The following is a 24,619-nucleotide window of genomic DNA, read 5'->3' as shown; positions in this document are numbered from 1 at the left end:
TGTGCGTGGTTGCGTACCCAATGTGGTATTCTGTGTCTGCATAAGATGCTGCATTCATTGCGGACAAGAGGGGTTTCTGATGAGATTAGAAGGAGGTTTAGCCAGAATCAGATGTTTGTGATTAGCCGGGAGGCGATGTTATTGACTGGAGAGAGCGGGCCGGTGACGTACTGCATCAGATATACATATAAGGCAGGTAAAGATTAGATAAAGATTGAGAAGGTATGCCACAGCTATTCAAAATGGAAAAGAGATCTTTATACTACTTAGAGGAGCTATTACTGAAGGGTGACTGTTGTTTCGGTGGTTGAATGTTCGTGACCGGTTCGCTTAAAATTTAACCCATCCAGCTAAAACCTTATCAGATCAGGACAACTCGCCTCTCATCAGATAAGCAGTACTCAGAATGCCCTGTCTAATTCCCTAAGAAATATTCCCTAATGTTTAATCCTTTCAGGACCAGGGCCTTCAGATGCCTGAATGTCCACATCAAAATTTCACCTTTTGGAATGACACTGTTCAAAGGTGAATATTTTTATTTTATACTTTAGCACCGACACTTGTCGTAAGTATACGTCATGGAAAGTCAGTGCTTCCCGCAAAATGTCGTATACTTCGGACAAATGGATGGCACTGGCTCAGAAGCTGAGTCGGTGCCATCTTCCTCCGGATGTCAGCTGTATCTTACATCTGACACCCTGCTGTAATGGCGGGTACTGAAGTTGGCTTCGATCCCCGCCATTAACCCCTTAAATGCAGCAGTCAAAAGAGATCGCTGCATTTATGGTGTTTGCAGCTCATCGGCACCCTAGCAAGAAATCGCCGGGGTGTCGGTGACTGCAACGGCAACCGGAGGGCTAATATTGGCCTCCCGGTCTGTCTAGTACGGAAAACTTCCAGCCCCCACGTCGGCAAGATGGCTCAGGAGATGAGCCGGCATAATCAGCGGTGGATGTCAGCTGTATGTTACAGCTGACATCCACCTGTAACGGCAGGTACCGGAGCCAGCTCCGATCCCTGCCATTAACCCCTTAGATGCAGCGATCGCTAAATCTTTGGTTGTCAGCAGCACTGCCCTGCAATCGCAGGGCTGCCGACTGATACTAGGGCAACAGTAGACCTAACAATAGCCTCCTGCTCTGCCGTTACGGAAGCTGATCAGGCCCCGCCCGGAGGCGAAGCCTAATCGACTTGCTGTCAGTGAATGACTGACAGATCTAATACGTAGCACTACTTAGGTAGTGCAATGTATTCGGAAAAAAAAATCAGACAGTTGGACCTTCAAATCCCCTAGTGGGACTAAAGAAAAGTGTAAAAAAAAGTTGTAAAAAATATATAATAAAAGTTTCAAGTAATAAAATAAAACACAATCGCCCTTTTTCCCTTAACCCCTTCCCGCTCCTGGATGTACTATTAGGTCATGGCAGCTGTATCGTTCGCGCTCCATGCCGTAATAGTACGTCACGGGAGTAACGGCCGTTTCGGCCGTCCTCCCGACACATACAGGAGCTGTGACGCTGCTGTCTTGTTCAGCAGCTGTCACAGCTCCTACAGCGGGGACCGATCGCTATGTCCCCGCTGATTAACCCCTTAAAAGCCGCGTTCTATAGAGATCGCGGCTTTTTAGGGGTTAAGCTGCCATCGCCGACCTGCTACGCGATAGCGGCCGGCGATGGTGACTATGGCAACCGGACACCAAACAATGGCGTCCGGCTATGCCATAGACGGAAGCCTAGTGGGTCCTGACAACGTCAGGACCCACTATGCTTGCTGTCAGTGAGTAGCTGACAGTTCTAATACACTGCACTACGCATGTAGTGCAGTGTATTAGAATAGCGATCAGGGCCTCCTGCCCTCATGTCCCCTAGTGGGACAAAGTAATAAAGTAAAAATAAATTAAAAAAAGATGTGTAAAAATAAGAAAATAAAAGTTTTAAAAGTAATAAAAGTAAAAATCCCCCCTTTTCCCTTATCAGTCCTTTATTATTAATAAAAATATATAAATAAAAAAATAAACTATACATAATTGGTATCGCCGCGTCCGTAACGGCCTGAACTACAAAATTATTTCATTATTTATCCCGCACAATGAACGCCATAAAATAATAATAAACCGTACCACAATCACAATTCTTTGGTCACTTCACCTCCCAAAAAATGGAATAAAAAGAGATCAAAAAGTCGCATGTACCGAAAAATGGTCCTGATCGAAACTACAGTTCGTTACGCAAAAAATAAGTCCTCGCACGGCTTTATTGATTGAAAAATAAAAACGTTATGGCTCTTAGAATAAGGTAACACAAAAAGTGAATGATTGTTTACAAAACGTATTTTATTGTGCAAACGCCATAAGACATAAAAAAAAACTATAAACATCTGGTATCGCCGTAATCGTATCGCCCCGCAGAATAAAGTGAACATGTCATTTATAGCGCACGGTGAACGCTGTAAAAAAACAATAGTAGAATTGCTGTTTTTTAGTCACCACGCCACCTAAAAATAGAATAAAAACTGATCAAAAAGCCGCATGCACCCCAAGAAAACTACAATGGATTCCTCAAGGGGTCTAGTTTCCAAATTGGGGTCACTTTTGGGGGGTTCCCAATGTTTTGGCACCACAAGACCTCTTCAAACCGGACATGGTGCCTAATAAAAAAGAGGCCTCAAAATCCACTAAGTGCTCCTTTGCTTCTGAGGCCGCTGCTTCAGTCCATTACCGCACTAGGGCCACATGTGGGATATTTCTCTAAACTGCAGAATCTGGGCAATAAGTATTAATTTGCGTTTCACTGATAAATCCTTTTGTGTTATAAAAAAAAATGGTATAAAGAGGATTTTCTGACAAAAAAAAAAATTTACATTTCACCTCTACGTTGCTCTAAATTTTTGTGAAACACCTAAAGGGTTCATAAACTTTCTAAATGCTGTTGTGAATACTTTGAGGGGTCTAGTTTCTAAAATGGGGTATTTCATAGGGGTTTCTAATATATGGGCCCCTCAAAGCAACTTCAGATCTGAACTGGAACCTAAAAAAATAAATAAATGAGGCAATACTTCATTTCTTACATTATACTGATAATGAGCCGTGCCCACCCCGAGATGACCCCCAGTTTTGACCGTTTATATAAATGGAGACCCCTATTAGACCGTTTCAGTGCCCGGTTTTCCCAAGCATACACCCCGAGAAGTGTATTTCTATTGATGAGTCCTTGGTACATTTTAAAGGGAGGGTTCAATTCCGCAAGTACCTGCCGGGTAAGAAGGCAAGGTATGGCGTGAAGATGTATAAGCTGCGAGAGTGCATCAGGGTATACCTACAGGTTTAGGATATATGAAGGAAAGGCCACCCCCAAACCAGACTGCATCCTGGACTACAATAGGTACATGGGAGGTGTGGACTTGTAAGATCAAGCCCTGAAGCCCTACAGCGCCATGAGGTGTGGTATAAGAAGCTGGCCGGGCACATCATACAGATGGCTTTGTACAATGCGTACATGCTACGTCGATGTACAGGCCAGACGGGAACTTTCCTGGAATTACAAGAGGTGATTATCAAGAACCTAATCTTTAGGGACCAAGAAGGGGGGGCACCCAGTACTTCTGGAAGCAGGGCCACACGCATCGTACCAGGGCGGCAACATTTTCCAGGGCAAGTTCCCCAAACTGGCAAGAAGGGAAAAAGTCAAAAGAGGTGCAAAGTCTGCTATAAGAGGGCGATAAGGGATGACACAATATATCAATGTGACACGTGTCCCGAATAACCAGAGCTCTGTATGAAAGAGTGTTTTCAAATTTATCATACATCCCTTGGTTTATAATTTACCTCAATTTTACTTACCCTGATGCCCTCCGCACAGCTTATCCCCCCCTCGTCTTTCCCCTCTGAGCCCTGCTGTGTGCCCAGGCAGCTGATAACAGCCACATGTAGGGTATTGCCATACCCGGGAGAACCCACATTACAGTTTATGGGGTGTATGTCTCCGGTCAAAATGCTCACTACACCTCTAGATGAATTCCTTAAGGGTGTAGTTTTTAAAACGGGGTCACTTCTTGTGGGTTTCAACTGTACTCGTACCTCAGGTGCTTCTGCATACATGACTTCGCACTAGAAAATCCCCAGTAGGCCAAATGGTGGTCCTTTCCTTCTGAGCCCTCCCATGGGCCCAAACGGCAGCTTATCACAACAAATGGGGTATTGCGGCACTCAGAACAAATTGCGCAACAGAATGGGGTATTTTGTTTCTTGTGAAAATAAGAATTTTTGAGCTAAAATGACATATTATTGGAAAAAATATATATTTATTTAATTCCCAGCCCAATTCAAATAAGTTCTGTCAAGAAACTATGGGGTCTAAATGGTCACATTACCCATAAATGAATTCCTTGAGGGGTGTAGTTTCCAAAATGGGCTCATTTGTGATTGGTTTCTATTGCTTTGATACCTCTGGGGCTCTGCAAATGCGACATGGCACCCGAAAACCAATCCAGCAAAATCTGGACTCCAACAAACATATAGCGCTCCTTTCCTTCTGAGCCCTCCCATGGGCCCAAACGGCAGTTTATCACCACAAATGGGGTATTGCCACACTAAGGACAAATTGGGCAACCAAATGGGGTATTTTGTTCCCTGTGAAAATAAGAAATTTTGATCACAAGTGACATTTTATTGGAAAAAATGTCATTTTTTTCATTTCACATCCCAATTCAAATACGTGCTGTAAAAAAACTGTGCGGTCAAAATGGTAACAACAATCATAAATGAATTCCTTGAGGGGTGTAGTTTCCAAAATGGGGTCACTATTGGGGGATTCCTACTGTTTTGGCACCTCCACACCTCTTCAACCTGGCATGCTGCCTAAAATATATTCTAATAAAAAAGAGGACTCAAAATGCACTAAGTTCCTGCTTTGCTTCTGGGGCTTGTGTTTTAGTCCACGAGCGCAGTAGGGCCACATGTGGGACATTTCTAAAAACGGCAGAATCTGGACAATACATATTTAGTAGTGTCTCTCTGGTAAAACCTTCTGTGTTACAGAAAAAAAAATGAATAAAATTGAAATTCCGCAAGAAAAATGAAATTTGCAAAGTTCACCTCCACTTTGCTTTCATTCCTGTGAAATGCCTGAAGGGTTAAAAAACTTTCTAAATGCTGTTTTGAATACTTTGAGGGGTCTAGTTTTTAAAATGGGGTGTTTTATCAGGGTTTCTAATACATAGGCCCCTCAAAGCCACTTCAGAACTGAACAGGTACCTTAAATAAAAGGCATTTGACATTTTCTTAAAAATATGAGAAATTGCTGATAAAGTTCTAAGCCTTGTAACGTCCAAGAAAAATAAAAGAATGTTCAAAAAACGATGGCAATCTAAAGTAGACATATGGGAAATGTGAACTAGTGACCATTGTGGGTGGTATAACCGTCTGTTTTACAAGCAGATGCATTTAAATTCTGAAAAATTAAATTTTTTCAAAATTTTCTCTAAATTTTGCAATTTTTCACCAATAAACACTGAATATATCGACCAAATTTTACCACTAACATAAAGCCCAGTGTGTCACGAGAAAACAATCTCAGAATCGCTTGGGTAGGTTTAAGCATTCCCACGTTATTACCACATAAAGTGAAATATGTCAGATTTGAAAAATGGGCTCTGAGCCTTAAGGCCAAAACTAGGCTGCGTCCTTAAGGGGTTAAGTCCTTTATTATTGGAAAAACTGAATAAACCATACATATTTGGAGTTGCTGCGACCGTAACTACCTAAACTATAAAAATATTATGTTATTTATTCCATGCGGTAAACGTCGTAAAAACCAATGGCAGAATTTCTGTATTTTTGCCCGCTTTGCCCTACAAAAATTTAAATAAAAAGTGATCAATATGTCGCATTTATCGAAAATGGTACCTATAAAAATTATAGCTCCGTCTACGTAAAAAGTTATGGTTCTCACAACTTGGTGACAGAAAAAATACATCCTTTTTACAAAAGTAATTTTATTGTGCAATAAGTTGTAAAACATAAAAAAGTGCTATAAATTAGGTATCGCTGGAATCGTACGGACCCGCAGAATAAAGTTATCATGTAATTTATAACTCATGGTGAACACTGTTATTAAAAGAACTTTGTCAGGATTGTTCTTTTTTTTTTTTTGGTCACCTTGCCTCCCAAAAAATAGGATAAAAAGTTGCTTGTACCCCAAAATGCCCTAAAAAAAAACCAGCCTTCATATCACTACGTCTATGAACAAATAAAATTAGTTAAGGCTCCAATAAGTCAGGAAATAAAAATATGCAGTTGTGCAGCCCGAGGGGAACATTTCTTCTGTTTCAAGAGGTGATTTATCGGGGCCCTAAAATTAGGGAACCAGGAAGGGGAGGGCCCAAACATATCTGCTGGCAACGAGGGTGCCCGCATTATACCAGGACAACACTGCTCAGCAAAATTCCCCAAACTGCAAAGGTGCAGAGTGTGGACCAAAAGGGGGATAAGGAAGGACACCATTTATCAGTGCGAGACTCGCCTGTGCAGAAAGGATTTCTTCACAGCGTAACGCGTATCTATGGGTTATTTTATTTGTTTGTTTTTTTAACCCCCATTATCATACCTCCTGACTATGCCCCTGATGTACTCTGCCCAGCTCACATATGCCCCCACATTATAAACTGAAATACCCGTAAAACTCCAAACAATACTATTACCAAGCAAAACCTAAGCTTGAAAAGCCAAATGCCACTCCCACCCTTCTGAGCCCTACAGTGTGTCTAAACAGCAGTTTACTTCCACACATCACCATAGCCGGGAGAACCCTTTTAACAATTTTTGGGGTGTCTCCAGGGGCATAAGCTGGGCACAACATATTTGCCACTGAAATGGAATATCTGCGGAAAAATGTAAACATTTACTTTGCAACCTCCAAGGTGCAATCATTTATGTAAAGGACCAGTGGGGTGAAAATACTCACTACACTTTAATAAATGCCTTGAGGGTTGTAGTTTCCAAAATGGGGTCACTTCTCAGGGGTTTCTTTTCTTATTTCAAAACAGAGCTTCTGCAATTGTGAACCAATACTTTGTAAGTTGCCAAATTAGGCTTCAACTTCGCGTGGTACTCTTTCACTCCTGAGCCTGGTCGAATGTCCAGACAAAAGATTAGTGCCCCATGTGTAGGGTGTTTCTAAAACGGGGAAACACAGCATAATAATTAGAGAGCTGTCTTGTTATGGTGGCACAAGCTGGGCACCACATATTGGAATATCTATGGAAAAAATCCAATTTTCACTCTGCAACATCAAGTGCACACTAATTTCTGGAAAACACCTGCGGGGTTAACATGCTCACGACATCACTAGGTGAATACCTTTTTAGGGGTGCAGATTCCAAAATGGGGTCACTTCTGGGTGGTTTCCACATGTTTGGCCCCGCAAGGGCTTTGCAAATGCTACATATCGACCAGAAACCAATCCAGCAAAACCTGCACTCCAAAAGCCAAATGGCGCTACTTCCCTTCTGAGCCCTGCCGTGTGCCAAAACAGCAGTTTATGACCACATATGGGGTATTGCTGTACTTGGGAGAAATTGCTTTACAAACGTTGGGGTTCTTATTTTACTCTATTTGTTGAGAAAATGAAAAATGTTGTACTAAAGCTACGTCTTATTGAAGAAAAATGGTTGTTCTTTTATTCACTGCCAAATTCTAATAAAATCTATGAAACGCCTGTGTAGCCAGAATGCTCACTACACCCCTAGATGAATTCCTCAAGGGGTGTAGTTTCCTAAATGGAGTCACTTGGGGCGTTTTCACTGTTTTGGTCCCTCAGGGGCTGTGCAAATGTGACATGGGCTCCGCAAACCATTCCTGACAAATGGCGCTCTTTCGCTGCGTGTCCAAACAGTTGTTTATGACCACATATGTTGTATTGTTTTACTCGGGGGAAATTTCTTTACAAATTTTGCAGTGCTTTTTCTCCTTTAGTCCTTGTGGAAATGAGAGAAAATTAGCTAAACCTACATTTTCTTTGAAAGAATGTAGATTTTCATTTTCAGGGCCTACTTCCAATAATTTCTGCAATAAACCTGTGGGGTAAAAATGCTCACTATACCCCTAGATAATTTCCTTGAGTGGTGTAGTTTTTTTCAAAAATGGGGTCACTTGTGGGGGGTTTCCCCTGTTTTGGCACCGCAAGAGCCCTTCAAACCTGACATGGTGCCTAAAATATATTCTAATAAAAAAAGAGGCCCCAAAATCCACTAGGTGCTACTTTGCTTCTGAGGCCTAAAGTAAACATATGGGGGATGTTAATTAGCAACAATTTTGTGTGGTAGAACTGCCTGTCTTACAAGCAGATACATTTAAATCTAGAAAAATACACATTTTTGCAATTTTCCACCAAATTTTGGTGTTTTTCACAATTAAATCCTAAATGTACCGAGCAAATTTTAATAGTAACAATCTCAGAATCGATTGGATAGGTGAAAGCATTCCGAAGTTGTTACCATATAAAGTGAAACATGTCAGATTTGAAAAATGAGGCTGTTAGGAAGGTCAAAAGTGGCCAAAGCGGGAAAGGGTTAATTGTGGTAACAGTAATTTTTTTTTAACTTTTATATAGGGTAATAATCGCAACAGTAGGGGTGAAATAAGGCAAAAAAAAAATATTCTATTTTATTTGTTTCAGGGTCAGTTCACACAGTTTTTTGACGTGGGAAAAATGCGACAAGCCTTATCTTCGGGTATTTACGTCTCCGACCTCAATGACATCAATGGGAGGCAGAGAAAGCGTATTTCACTGCGTTTTTTTGCCTGCAGTGCTCAATGGCCGTGGGCGAAAAACGCTGTGATAATCGGCTTGTAAGTAGAGCAAAATCTGCCTGCAAAAAAACTCTGTGTGAACCCAGCCTAACCAGAGAACTTTATAGCGCAATGTGTGGCAATACCATTTGTACAAACATCCAATATGCACAGTCTGTATACATACAATTTATATAATACATTAAATGCAATTCATAACATTTTGTAATATGTTGGCACTATATAAATATTTACCATTGTTTTTATTATTAGGGTATGTTCACACGGCCAAATTTCAGACGTATACGAGGCGTATTATGCCTCGTTTTACGTCTGAAAATAGGGCTACAATACGTCGGCAAACATCTGGCCATTCATTTGAATGGGTTTGCCGACGTACTGTGCAGACGACCTGTTATTTACGCGTCGTCGTTTGACAGCTGTCAAACGACGACTCGTAAAAATACAGCCTCGTCAAAAGAAGTGCAGGACACTTCTTTCAGACGTTTTTGGAGCTGTTTTCTCATAGACTCCAATGAAAACAGCTCCAAAAACGAGTTGGTAAAAAAATGAGTTGGTAAAAATGCGAGTTGGTAAAAAACGTCTGAATAGCAGGGTCTGTTTTCCCTTGAAAACAGCTCTGGATTTTCAGTCGTTTTGGTTGACTACGTGTGAACATACCCTTAGGGTATGTTCACACGGCAGCGTCCGTAACGGCCGAAATTACGGGGCTGTTTCCAGGAGAAAACAGCCCCGTCATTTCAGCCGTAACGGCATGTGCAGGCGCTTGAACGCCGCGTCCATTACGAACGTAACTGGAGCTGGTTTTCCATGGAGTCCATGGAAAACAGCTCCATTTACGTCTGAAGAAGTGACATGACACTTCTTTGGCGCGGGCGTCTATTTACGCGCCGTCTTTTGACAGCGACGCGTAAATATACGCCTCGTGTGAACAGACAAACGTCAGCCCATTGCTTTCAATGGGCAGATGTTTGTCAACGCTTTCAAGCCGTAATTCCAGGCGTAAAACACCCGAATTACGTCCGTAATTTGGCCGTGTGAACATACCCTTATTATAAAATGACACCATAAGGCCCTGTTCACACAGTTTTTTGCCGCGGCTAAAAACTGCCGAAATTTATTTCAATGGGAGGTGGAGGCTTTTTTTACCGTGAGGAAAAAAAAACGCTCGCAGGATAAAGAAGCGACATGACCTATCTTGAGGCGGTTTCCGCTTCAAAAACCCCATTGACCTCAATGGGCGACGGAAATAAACATTTCTTTACGCGTTTTTGGCAAACTCGTGGGGAATTTCACGGTCTCATGACGAAATAGGAAAATAAATCGCGGCAAAAAATGCGGCAACCGCATGTGGGGCAAAACCACTTAAAAAAAGCCGGAGCTGGTTTTTCCAGGCATAGTTTTCTGCCTGCAAAAAACTGAACAGGCCCTAAATCCACGTGACAAGTGAGTATTTTAAATGTCAAAATACACCATTTTTGTAAATGTGAAACGGTTACCCCAATTGCTCTCTGCACTAAGCAGAGAATAGTTGATTCAAGTGCAAAAACAGCTGCATTATGTCATCAAGTGCATAAACTATTATGCTCCACAAAAATTAGTAGCAAGCCATACTACTGTGTATATAACCACCAAAAGATATTATTTTGTTTAATTAAGTCCCAATGACATATGATCCTTAGGATTCTACAGCCACTAACACATATATTGTATATACAGTATATAGGACAAATCGTTCCACCGGCCTAAACAGATCCTTGTATAAGGTCTCCGGTTCACGTAGTGCATATGTTGCTCATCATGCATCCCAAAAAATCCACCAATATGTGTTATCGATCTCTCCCTAATTTCACCCATACAGGTAGGACGAGACCACTGAAACAATAGTAATAATGAAATATATCGCTACACAATAATATAATGAAAACGCAAAACTGTACACAACATTAAAATTGCGCAAATCACAAGAAAGATTTGAAGTGATTTCTCATTAAAATTCCTTCACCTCCTGGGTTCGTAAGTTCTATCCATCTAGTTGTAACAATGCTTTTTTATATATCTACCTCCTAACTCCAAGACTGGACCTTATCAATGCCACGCAATTTGAAATAGTTTGGGTTGCAGCCGGGAAAATTCCCAAAAATGTCTAGAAATCAGTTTGGATTGTGCCACGTCCTTTTCTTTTCTTTTCTATCTCCTTTGAGGTCTCCCATATTCTCCAAAACACAAGTCTTCCACTGCCTCATGGTCATTCCTACATACATCAAATGCATGAACAGGTAGCAAAATATGACCACTGTTGCAGGTAAAGTAGGGACATTGATCATATTCCAAGTTGGTAATTTCCAGAATGATTCCAATGGTAGGTGGTTTCGGACTTTTTTTGTACAGTTTGTGTCCAAATAATGCGCCAAAAAGCAGTGTGAACAGGGCCTAATACTGATTAACTTGCAATAAATGAACTCCAGGTTTTAAAAAGTTATTAAAGAGTTTTTCTAAATTAATAAGATTTTATTTTCAACAGGTTTATTTGAATAAAAAGACCCATCCTTGACACACCTGAACCTTAACCCGCTAGGTTTCTCAGGCTTTGGCCTCATTCAGATGCCATATTGCAGCCTCGTTTTAGTGTCCGTATTACAGCCGCAAGTCCCAGCCCAACCGCGGGTCTAATGACCCAAACCAACCGTTTTTTTTTTTCACGGACACGATTCACCCGCTAAAGTGAATGGGTCCGTGAAGACTATCTGGTGCCACTCGGATGCCATAAAAAACAGCCAGAGTGGCAACGGTCGTGTGCATGAGGCACTATAGATCCCTATGATACTTTTCGGTCTGTCCGGGACTTGCGGCTGTGATAAGGATTCTAAAATGCACTTGTTTGACGGTCATCTGAAGGAGGGTTTTAATATATTCTAGATCACCTGCCAAAATTGGATGGTTTTGTAAAGCCTCATGTACACGACCGTAGCCATGTACACGACTGTGATTTTCAGGTCGGCTGGCAGCGGAGTGTCACCCGCAAATCGCTGGCCGTGCACATGGCCGCGTCCATTATTTCCTATGAGCCTGGACCGCAGAACACGGCCGTAATAAGGCTTGCCGGTTCTTTCTGCGGTCCGGGCTCCTGGACCATACACGGACCGTGGAAACCACGGTTGTGTGCATGGCCCCATAGGAACGAATGGGGCCGCAATTCTCCCGTGGATTTTCAGGGGAATTGCGGCCGCAAACGCACGTTCGTGTGCATGTGGCCTTTAAGTTGTTTCAATATGCGAGCATTTTCCAGTCCTTTCTTTGTTTATTGTAATTGTATTTATCACTTGTACCGGTCAGCAGAGTTCACTGCCCTTTTATCATTTTATTTTTCTCTCTCCCATCTGTTCCCTCCCCTCTTCCCGAACATTGGAATAGGAATAAATAAAGCAATTGTGTTTAATTTTTATTTTTTATTTTTTTTATGATTAAAACAAAATGTTAAAGTTGCTTTACGTTTTCACTTTACGTGACTTTCTAAAACTTGTATAACTGATTGCAAATCTAACGTCACTAATTGTATTATTTTTTGCATTTAAGGCTGCTCGATTAGGTATCTTGCCTGCAGGACGGGGAAAGACTATACCTATGCAGAGCAGGGGTAGAGGACGTGGACGCGGAGGAAGGGGCAGGGGCTCACTTAATCACATGGTTGTGGATCATCGTCCCAAAACCATATCTGTTGCAGGGTTTTATGAGAAAGATAAAGAAGAGTTGTTACAACATTTTGCTGTAAGTAAAGAAGTATTTTACAGCTATGGCTGGTTCATTAACTGCAGCCTAGTGGAGGAAGAACTATTTGGGAGCAGTCATGCGTGGCAGATTTTGTTGCAGAAATTTTCTGCAACTGAAAATTAGTTCCATTCATCTAAATTGTTGTTTTTCTGTAGCCGGTGCATAGATTTCTGCAGATTCCATTAAGATGAGGGGAACTATTTTTCAGTTGCAAAAAATTTCTGCAGCAAAGTCTGCCACGCGTGACTGCACCCTTTTAGTTTGTGTGTGTGTTTGTGTGTGTGTTTGTGTGTGTGTTTGTGTGTGTGTTTGTGTGTGTTTGTGTGTGTGTGTGTGTGTTTGTGTGTGTGTGTTATTCGAGTCACATTATTGGTGGGTATATAAGGTGTGCGATAGGCTGTCTGAACACACATCATTCGTTGTTGCCATGGGTAAAAGGGGCGATTTATCAGAGTTTACAAAAAGGGATGATTATTGGCTTTCGGGCCAAGGTTTGACAGTATTTCTCGAACAACGCAGATTGTGAACTGTTCGCGTGCTGCTGTGGTGAAAATGTCTCGTGAGTGGACAAATAGCACCATTGTGAATAATCGACGTAGATACTGCGGAGCACCACGTGCCATTGATGTCAGAGGTGAACGTCGACTACAGAGGTGTGCGAGGGCTGAACAACACTACAGTGGAGCAGCTCACCATGTAAATCAACCAGGGGGCTACCAGACGTGTGACAAACGGTTCAGCAGACCCTACTGCGTATGGGGCTCCGAAGCAGACTGATGGTCACTGCTCCTATGCGAACAGGTGCATTGGGGAAAAAGTATTCAATTTGCGCGGCAGTATCGGAATCGGGCCTCCGATTGGCAAAGAGTTGCCTTCCCCGGTGAGCTTAGTTTCCTGCTTCATCCAAAGGATGGACGTTGGCATGTTAAGTGAGAAGCAGAGAACAAACACCCTGAAACCATTTCTGGAAGAACACAAGCTGATGGCAGCAGTGCTATGGTCTGGGAGATCTTTAATGGCATTCACTGGGCCCACTCATCCATGTGGAAGGTGCTCTGAACCGATTTGGGTATGAATCCATCGTTACAGATCACGTCCCCCTTACATGCTGTTTGTCTTCCCTGGGGCAGATGGAATCTTCCAGCAATACAATGCGACATGTCACATGGCTAGAAATGTCTCTGGTTGGAAGAGCACGATCAAGACTTCCAAGTACTTCCCTGGCCCCCTAAATCGCCAGACTTGAACCCAATTGCGCATCTGTGGGACCACCTTGATCGTCTTGTTTGCTCCTTGGATCCTCCCCCACGCACCCTCCAGCAGATGTGGGATGCACTGCAGTCCGCATGGCTCCGGAGACAACCTACCAGCACCTTATTGAGTCACTCTCAGCCCATCTAGCTGCTGTCCATGCTGCACACGGCAGTTACTCTGGATATTAGCTGGTGGTCATAATAATGTGTATACACGTGGTTTTTTTTGTAATTTTAGTTTCTAACTTACATATTTATAAGCTTTTATAAACATTTTATAAACTGTTTTTATACATTTTCGAGTGTGTGTAAAATATAAATATATATTTATTTTTCTTATCGTTTACAGAAATTTGGCGATATTGAGGACTTGAAGGAAGAAGAGTTTCCGCCATCTGTCATTTTAACATTCAAGTCAAGGCAAGAGGCTGAAAATGTAAGTTAGGAGATTATATTTGGTTCCTTATAATCTTGTTTTTTTTTTTTACCAAATTGTTCTCCCAGTTTCTAAATAACTCCTGTTGTGAAGTTAAAGCTTGGTTCACGTCTTTGCTAGGGCTCTGTTCCGATGTTTTTGTCTGAGCTTTCCATTGGAACGGAGCCCTGACAGCCGTAGGTTTCCGTTTCCATCACCATTGATTTCAATGGAGACGGATCCGGTGCCAATGGTTTCCGTCGTTTTGACTGAATCAATAGCATAGTAGACTACCATTTTGGGGTACATATAAGTTATTGATGAACTTTTATTAACTTTTTTTTTTTCTGGGGGGGGATAGAATAAAAAACAGCGTTTTTGACACACTTTTGCATCTTAAATATACACAGTTTACTGTGTGGTATAAATAGCAAGTTTATTCAGCAGGTCTTTACGATTTGAGACCATGCCAGACTTGTATAGTATTATGGTTTACTACTTTTTTACAGTAAACTTTTTTTTTTTCCGCCGATTAACTTTTATGAGGGCTGTTTTTTTTTTGGGGGGGACGACTTGTAGTTTTTATTGGTATGATTTTAGAGTACATACAATTTTTTTCATCACTTATCACTTAACTGGTTGCCGACACAGGACGAGTATGCTCGTCCTGAGCGGCGAGCACTTCGCGCATTAGGACGAGCATACTCGTCCTGTGTGACATCCGCCCCTGCGCGCGTCTGTGCGCGCGATCGAGAGCGGGGCAACGGCTGTAATACACAGCCACGGCCCCGCTCTGACAGCGGAGAGGAGAGAAACATCTTCTCTCCGCTGTTAACCCTTTGAACGCCGCGATGACAGCTGATCGCGGCGTTCAAGGAGAGGGGACTGCACATTGATCGCGTCACAGAAAATAACTGTGACGCGATCAAAGACAACAACTCGTATGGCCAGACAGCCCAGGGTCCAGTGAAGGACCCCAGGGCTGTCTGAACATATTTCCTGTTGTTAGGGCATACTGAGGTATGACCCTAACAACTGCCTGTGTACGATCAGTAACAGGCTAATGTACTGGCATATAGATCTATGGCAGTACATTACAGTTACAAAATAAAAATGATAAATCCCTTTATGGGATAAAAAAAAAAAGTTACATGAATGTAAAAAAAAAATAATGGTAAATAAATAAATTAAAAGTAAATAAAATCCACAGAAATACACATTTTTTTATAATAAATAAACTTTTTCAAATATAAGTCCCAAAACATGAAATAATATAGACATATTTGGTATCGCCACGACCGTAACAACCTGTACAACAAATGTATAACATTATTTATGATGATCAGTGTATGGTGTAAAAAAAAAAATATTAAAACTGCTGCACAACTGCTTTTGTTCTGCATTTTAATCTAATTAAAAATGTATAGAAATTAAACGATAATGCATTTGTACCAAAAAATGGAACGTACATAAAGTACAACTCGTCCCGCAAAAAACAAAGTCTCATACAACTACGTCGTACAAAAAATAAAAGCGTTATGAGCGTCGGGATGCAAAGAGGGAAATGTAAAAAAAATTGCTCTGTCCTCAAGGCCAAAATTGGCCGTGTCCTTAAGGGGTTAAGGCAGAATGCACAGAAAAGTGTTTCTTGCATTGTTTATTTATTTAATTTTTTTTAAAGGTGTTTGCCATGCGGAATAAATAACATAATAACTTTATAGTTGGGGTTGTTACAGATGCTGGAATACCAAATATGTGAAACTTTTTTTTTTTCTCGTTTTTGCATAATAAAGCATTTTGTAAGCGGAAAAAGTGGGTTTTTAATTTTACTTGGGGTTTTTATTTATTATAGACTTTATTAAACTTTTTTTGGCCTAACTGGCATTCGAGGCTCTCTCACCACATTATAAGTGGCCTATCTCCTACATAATGTGATCGGCGCTGTAATGTAGATAACGGTGGTTTTTATTTTGAAAAAGGATAAATTTTGAGCAAGTTTTGAGTAATTTTAGATTTATGCTAATTGGTTTCTTAATAGTAAAAAAGTGAAAACACGCCCAGTTGTCTAACTGGGCGTTGTATAGAGAAGTGTATGACGCTGACCAATCAGTCATGTAGGAGATAGGGCGCTTATAATCTGCTGACAGAGCCTCTTTAACTAGAGCTAAACCTGGGGGCCTTGGTTATATCGCGGGCTGCCGGTGAGGTGAAAGAGGGAGCTCGCTATTGGGCGCCGCATCTAAGGGGTTAAACAGGCAGCTTTTGATCCTTCGGTAGCTAAGATCAGGGAGCAGTAACTGCTTCCTGCGACGCAGTTTTATTCTGATGCAGTGCAGTGAAAAGGCTGTTTTGGCGGTCACGAACTGGTTAAAAGGCCTTGAAAATAATTGTTTCCGTAATATTTATATCCGTATCACTCCCTTTAGCATTAAATAGAATTTGAGTAACATATTAAAAATGCTATTTAATAGACTCCCTGAAATAGAAGTCTGTCAAGGTATACCTTCACTTTAAAACGCTAGAGGGTGCTCTTTGGGCTTGTACTGAAAATTATAGGGAAGTCCAAAATCGCAGAAGTACTTCAATCCAGTGAAGTCTCATCTTTACATCTAGTGTGTGCATAGGATAGTAAATGCATGTTTTATATGTAGAAATTCTGTATGTAATTCTTGGTCTTACTATGACAAATGCTTAGCACGCTTTTTACCAGCCACAGTAGAAATTATGGTTCTAGCTGAATACTAGTAAAGTTTGTATTTAAAGGGGTTTGTCCCAATCCCTTTCCACATGCCTTATTGAGACATATAGGCTTCTAGGAGTAAATCCATGGGAAATGAATGGCTTGCTTCTGCATTCCTCAGTGATGACATCTGATCGCCAAGGATTAAAGTCGCTCTGACCTCGGCGATCTGCTGCCCTGGCTTCTATTTAGGCCTCATTCACACGGCAGGGTCTCATAAATCAGCCGGCACCCGGCTGCATTAGGAATAATAGACCCCTAATGGGGCTATTCACACGACCGATTTTTTTGACGGCCAGGAAAACCGGCCGTCAAAAAATAGGACATGCTCTATCTTCGCCCGGGTACCCGGCCGCCCGGCTCCCATAGAAGTCTATGGGGCCGGGTATTACACGGCCATCACCGGGATGTGTCCCGAGTGATGGCCGGGTTTTCGGGCGCTTGCGCTCTATCTCCTCCTCCTCACAGCGCAGAGTGCATGTGAGGAGGAGGAGTTGATGCCATTCTGACGAATGGCATCGCTGTACACTGTGGCAGGGCCGGGGTGTACAGCAGGTGGAAGGGAGCGCTGCGCTGGCTCCCTTCCCCTGCTTGAAAAGCACCCTGGCCCGGCGACAACTTCGATGGCGCCGCTAGCAGCTGCTGCTACTACTGTAGCGACGCCACTATAGCAGAGCAGGGAGGTATCTCCCCGCTCTGCTATAGTGCTAGCCGCACTTTAGCTCCTTGAAGGAGCGGAATCCCCGTGTTTTCGGGGATTCCGCTCCTGGACAGAGCGCTTGATGTCTCTGTCCATATCTGGGCAGTGACATCAGGGGAAACTCCTGAAGCGGAATCCCCGAACACATGGGGATTCCCCTTCAGGAGTTGCCGCTGATGTCACTGTCCGGATCTGCCCGGCCCGGCACGGATGCATAACTTTATGCAAACCGGCCGGGCAAAATGGCCGATTTTACCGGCCGACACTCGGGCTCGGGAACTACCCGGTCGTGTGAATCCCGCCTTAAAGGGGGTTGTTCATGCCAGAAGTTATGAAGATAATAAAAGGGACGTTGCTACCCACTTGACATTTGGACTAAATTCATCTACTATTTAACATTTTCTCATGAGTGTCGGGTATTCTTTAATATTGGGATTTTTGTTTAAACGTTTGAAGACGACCAATTGCTGAAAAATAATACTTGTGAAAGGATTCAAGTGCGACTGTGTTGGCATGTTCTTGATCTTAAAACCTATGACAATAGGAAAATAAGTGCACATGTGAAATCTCATACCTATTGATGCCCCTCGTTGCTACCAAATGTGCAGGTGCATCAACTAACGCTGTCTAACTTTTGTACAGTGCTGTGAAAAAGTATTGGCCCCTTCCCTATTTTTTTCTCTTTTTGCATCTCTGTCACACTTTAACCCCTTAAGGACGCAGCCTAGTTTTGGCCTTAAGGCTCAGAGCCCATTTTTCAAATCTGACATATTTCACTTTATGTGGTAATAACGTGGGAATGCTTAAACCTACCCAAGCGATTCTGAGATTGTTTTCTCGTGACACATTGGGCTTCATGTTCGTGGTAAAATTTGGTCGATATATTCAGTGTTTATTGGTGAAAAATTGCAAAATTTAGAGAAAATTTTGAAAAAATAGCATTTTTCAGAATTTAAATGCATCTGCTTGTAAAACAGACGGTTATACCACCCACAATAGTCACTAGTTCACATTTCCCATATGTCTACTTTAGATTGGCATCGTTTTTTGAACATTTGTTTATTTTTCTTGGACGTTACAAGGCTTAGAACATAAACAGCAATTTCACATATTTTTAAGAAAATGTCAAATGCCTTTTATTTAAGGTACCTGTTCAGCTCTGAAGTGGCTTTGAGGGGCCTATGTATTAGAAACCCTGATAAAACACCCCATTTTAAAAACTAGACCACTCAAAGTATTCAAAACAGCATTTAGAAAGTTTTTTTTAACCCTTCAGGCATTTCACAGGAATTAAAGCAAAGTGGAGGTGAACTTTGCAAATTTCATTTTTCTTGCGGAATTTCAATTTTATTCATTTTTTTTTCTGTAACACAGAAGGTTTTACCAGAGAAACACTACTAAATATGTATTGTCCAGATTCTGCAGTTTTTAGAAATGTCCCACATGTGGCCCTACTGCGCTCGTGGACTAAAAGACAAGCCCTAGAAGCAAAGAAGCACCTAGTGCATTTTGAGTCCTCTTTTTTTATTAGAATATATTTTAGGCAGCATGCCAGGTTTGAAGAGGTGTTGAGGTGCCAAAACAGTAGGAATCTCCCAATAGTGACCCCATTTTGGAAACTACACCCCTCAAGGAATTCATTTATGGTTGTTGTTACCATTTTGACCGCACAGATTTTTCACAGCACCTATTTGAATTGGGCTGTGAAATGAAAAAAATTTCATTTTTTCCAATAAAATGTCATTTGTGATCAAAATTTCTTATTTTCACAGGGAACAAAATACCCCATTTGGTTGCCCAATTTGTCCTTAGTGTGGCAATACCCCATTTGTGGTGATAAACTGCCGTTTGGGCCCATGGGAGGGCTCAGAAGGAAAGGAGCGCTATATCTTTGTTGGAGTCCAGATTTTGCTGGATTGGTTTTCGGGTGCCATGTCGCATTTGCAGAGCCTCAGGGGTATCAAAGCAATGGAAACCCACCAAAAGTGACCCCATTTTGGAAACTACACCCATCAAGGAATTCATTTATGGTTGTTGTTAGCATTTTGAGCACACAGTTTTTTCACAGCACCTATTTCAATTGGGCTGTGACATTAAAAAAATGCCATTTTTTCCAATAATATGTCATTTTAGCTCAAAAATTCTTATTTTCACAAAAAATAAAATACTCCATTTTGTTGCCCAATTTGTCCTGAGTGCGGCAATACCCCATTTGTGGTGATAAACTGCCGTTTGGGCCCATGGGAGGGCTCAGAAGGAAAGGAGCGCTGTGTGTTCTTTGGAGTCCAGATTTTGCTGGATTGGTTTTCGGGTGCCATGTCGCATTTGCAGAGCCCCAGAGGTATCAAATCAATAGAAACCAATCACAAATGACCCCATTTTGGAAACTACACCCCTCAAGGAATTCATTTATGGGTGTTGTGACTATTTTGACCCCATAGTTTTTTCACTGAATTAATTTGAATTGGGCTGGGAATGAAAACAAAATTATTTTTTTCAAATAATATGTAGTTTTGGCTGAAAATGTCTTATTTTCACAAGAAACAAAATACCCCATTCTGTTGCGCAATTTGTTCTGAGGGCCGCAATACCCCATTTGTTGTGATAAACTGCCGTTTGGGCCCATGGGAGGGCTCAGAAGGAAAGGACCACCATTTGGCCTACTGGGGATTTTCTAGTGCGAAGTCATGTATGCAGAAGCACCTGAGGTACCAGTACAGTTGAAACCCGCAAGAAGTGACCCCGTTTTAAAAACTACACCCTTAAGGCATTCATCTAGAGGTGTAGTGAGCATTTTGACCAGAGACCTACACCCCATAGACTGTAATGTGGGTTCTCCCGGGTATGGCAATACCCTACATGTGGCTGTTATCAGCTGCCTGGGCACACAGCAGGGCTCAGAGGGGAAAGACGAGGGGGGATAAGCTGTGTGGAGTGCATCAGGGTAAGTAAAATTGGGGTAAATTATAAACCAAGGGATGTATGATAAATTTTAAAACACTTTCATACAGAGCTCTGGTTATTCGGGACACGTGTCACATTGATATATTGTGTCATCCCTTATCGCCCTCTTATAGCAGACTTTGCACCTCTTTTGACCTTTTCCCTTCTTGCCAGTTTGGGGAACTTCCCCTGGAAAGTGTTGCCGCCCTGGTACGATGCGTGTGGCCCCGCTTCCAGAACTACTGGGTGCCCCCCCTTCTTGGTCACTAAAGATTAGGTTCTTGATAATCACCTCTTGAAATTCCAGGAAAGTTCCCGTCTGGCCTGCACATCGACGTAGCACGTACGCATTGTACAAAGCCATCTGTATGATGTGCACGGCCAGCTTCTTATACCACACCGCATAGCGCTGTAGGGCTTCAGGATTTGATCTGACAAGTCCACCCCTCCCATGTACCTATTGTAGTCCAGGATGCAGTCTGGTTTGGGGGTGGCCTTTCCTTCATATATCCTAAACCTGTAGGTATACCCTGATACACTCTCGCAGCTTATACATCTTCACGCCATACCTTGCCCTCTTACCCGGCAGGTACTCGAGGAATTGAACCCTCCCATTAAAATGTACCAGGGACTCCTCAATAGAAATACACTTCTCGGGGGTGTATGCTTGGGAAAACCGGGCACTGAAACGGTCTAATAGGGGTCTCCATTTATACAAACTGTCAAAACTGGGGTCATCTCGGGGTGGGCACGACTCATTATCAGTATAATGTGAGAAGCGAAGTATTGCCTCATTTATTTATTTTTTTAGGTTCCAGTTCAGTTCTGAAGTTGCTTTGAGGGGCCCATATATTAGAAACCCCTATGAAATACCCCATTTTAGAAACTAGACCCCTCAAAGTATTCACAACAGCATTTAGAAAGTTTATGAACCCTTTAGGTGTTTCACAAAAATTTAGAGCAAAGTAGAGGTGAAATTGACTTTTTTTTTTTTTTTGTCAGAAAATCCTCTTTATACCATTTTTTTTATAACACAAAAGGATTTATCAGTGAAACGCAACTTAATACGTATTGCCCAGATTCTGCAGTTTTGAGAAATATCCCACATGTGGCCCTAGTGCGGTAATGGACTGAAGCACCGGCCTCCGAAGCAAAGGAGCACCTAGTGGATTTTGAGGCCTCTTTTTTATTAGGCACCATGTCCGGTTTGAAGAGGTCTTGTGGTGCCAAAACATTGGGAACCCCCCAAAAGTGAAATTTGGAAACTAGACGCCTTGAGGAATCCATTGTAGTTTTCTTGGGGTGCATGCGGCTTTTTGATCAGTTTTTATTCTATTTTTAAGTGGCGTGGTGACTAAAAAACAGCAATTCTACTATTGTTTTTGTATACTTTTTTTTTTTACAGCGTTCACCGTGCGCTATAAATGACACATTCACTTTATTCTGCGTGGCGATACGATTACGGCGATACCAGATGTTTATAGTTTTTTTTTATGTCTTATGGCGTTTGCACAATAAAATACGTTTTGTAAACAATCATTCACTTTTTGTGTTACCTTATTCTAAGAGCCATAACGTTTTTATTTTTCAATCAATCAAGACGTGCGAGGACTTATTTTTTGCGTAACGAACTAGTTTCGATCAGTACCATTTTTAGGTACATGCGACTTTTTGATCTCTTTTTATTCCATTTTTTGGGAGGTGAAGTGACCAAAGAATTGTGATTGTGGTACGGTTTATTATTATTTTATTTTACGGCGTTCATCGCGCGGGATAAATAACGAAATAGTTTTGTAGTTCAGGCCGTTACGGACGCGGCGATACCAATTATGTATAGTTTATTTGTTTGTTTATATATTTTTATTAATAATAAAGGACTGATAAGGGAAAAAGGGGGATTTTTACTTTTATTACTTTTAAATCTTTTATTTTCTTATTTTTACACATCTTTTTTTAACTTTTTTTTTACTTTATTACTTTGTCCCACTAGGGGACATGAGAGCAGGAGGCTCTGATCGCTATTCTAATACACTGCACTACATGCGTAGTGCAGTGTATTAGAACTGTCAGCTACTCACTGACAGCAAGCATAGTGACGTTGTCAGGACCCACTAGGCTTCCGTCTATGGCATAGCCGGACGCCATTGTTTGGTGTCCGGTTGCCATAGTCACCATCGCCGGCCGCTATCGCGTAGCAGGCCGGTGATGGCAGCTTAACCCCTAAAAAGCCGCGATCTCTATAGAACGCGGCTTTTAAGGGGTTAATCGGCGGGGACACAGCGATCGGTCCCCGCTGTAGGAGCTGTGACAGCTGCTGAACAAGACAGCAGCGTCACAGCTCCTGTATGTGTCGGGAGGACGGCCGAAACGGCCGTTACTCCCGTGACGTACTATTACGTCATGGAGCGCGAACGATACAGCTGCCATGACGTAATAGTACGTCAAGGAGCGGGAAGGGGTTAATGATGTGCCTGCCACAGCCCTTTTTCGGATTTTCCCTTTCGCTTTTTCCTCCCCATCTTCCAAAAGCCATAATTTATTTATTTTTTGTTAATTTTTCCATCAATATTGCCATATGAGGGCTTGTTTTTTGTGGGGCGAATTGTAGATTTTAACGACACCATTTATTGTACCATATAAGGTAGTGGGAAACGTGGAAAAAAATATTTGTGGTGTGGAATAGGAAAAAAACCCAGTGATTCCTCAATCTTTTGGGGGGCTTTGTTATAATGGCGTCCACCGTGTGGTTCAAATGATATGCTAACATTATTCTGCGGATCAATACGATTACGGTGATACCAAATGTCTTGTTTTGTTTTTATTTTTTGTAATGTTTTAAACAATCCGTTTGTAAAAGTAGTAAAACATTAAAAAAATAAAACTATAGATATTTGGTATCACCGTAATCATATTGACCCGCAGAATAGAGTTAGCATATCATTTGAACCACACGGTGGATGCCATTATAACAAAGCCCCCCAAAAGATTGAGGAATCACTATTTATTTTTTTCCCTATTCCACACCACAAATATTTTTTCCCAAGTTTCCCATATATGGTACAATAAATGGTGTCCTGGAAATCTACAATTCGCCCCACAAAAAATAAGCCCTCCTACCTCTCAAATCGACGGAAAAATAAAAAGTTACGGCTCTCAAAATATGGCGACAAAACTCACATTTTATTTTTACGACTTTAAAAATGTGAGTTTTGTCGCCATATTTTGAGAGCCGTAACTTTTTATTTTTCCGTCGATTTGTTGCGGGGCGAGTTGTAGATTCTATTGGTACCATTTTGGGGTACATTAGATTAATACTTCTGTTATTAAATTTTTTGGTGGTAGATGAAGTGACCAAAAAACAGGGATTCTAGCTGTTTAATTTTGTATGGCGTTTACTGTGCAGACTAAATTTTATATAGTAGTAATTCAGACTTTTATTGAAGCGGTGATGCCAGTCAACTTTTTTTTTTTTGGTTTTTTTACATTGTGCTTGGGATTTATTTATTTTTTTTTACTTTAATTTTTTTGTTTATTAAAAAAAAAAACTTACTGTTTATTTGTCTCCCTAGGGGACTTGAACCAGCGATCGTTGGATCCCTTGCATGATATACTGCAATACTAATGCATTGCAGTATATCATGATACTGACCATAGGAGCACAAAGATGACAGACCTGTGGGCCTTCATCAGGCCCCTAGGCTGCCATGCCAACTAACGGCATCCCACAATAGCATCCCGGGTTGTGGGTGTTGCAATGTTACAGGTGATTGCCCCCCTATTCCTAGTCATTTAAATGCTCCAGTCGCTATTGACTGCAGCATTTAACGGGTTAAACGAGCGGGACCCCGCTAGTTACCCTGAAGTGTTGGCTGTAACACACAGCCGACATGCTCGTTCTATGGAGTAGGCATAGCCCGACCCAAGTAACCACAAAGTGGGGAATTTATGAAGACTGGCGGTTCAGTAAAATGTGCCTCTGGCCTTCCGTGTG

At 41.7% G+C, this 24,619-nt stretch overlaps 1 protein-coding gene across 3 annotated transcripts in view; it reads left to right on the top strand.

Moving 5' to 3' along the window:
* The window catches only part of RBM27 (RNA binding motif protein 27), a 116,453-nt gene that overhangs the window by 86,598 nt on the left and 5,236 nt on the right, over positions 1-24,619 (top strand). For all 3 annotated transcript variants that reach the window (XM_075856530.1, XM_075856529.1, XM_075856528.1), the window contains exons 18-19: positions 12,383-12,574; positions 14,180-14,266. In XM_075856530.1, coding sequence (XP_075712645.1) covers positions 12,383-12,574; positions 14,180-14,266 — 279 coding nt within the window. The remainder of the gene's footprint in view (positions 1-12,382; positions 12,575-14,179; positions 14,267-24,619) is intronic.

This window comes from Rhinoderma darwinii, chromosome 3 (assembly GCF_050947455.1).
Source record: "Rhinoderma darwinii isolate aRhiDar2 chromosome 3, aRhiDar2.hap1, whole genome shotgun sequence".
Taxonomy (NCBI): Eukaryota; Metazoa; Chordata; class Amphibia; order Anura; family Rhinodermatidae; genus Rhinoderma; species Rhinoderma darwinii.
This window is presented reverse-complemented; position numbering and strand designations above follow the sequence as displayed.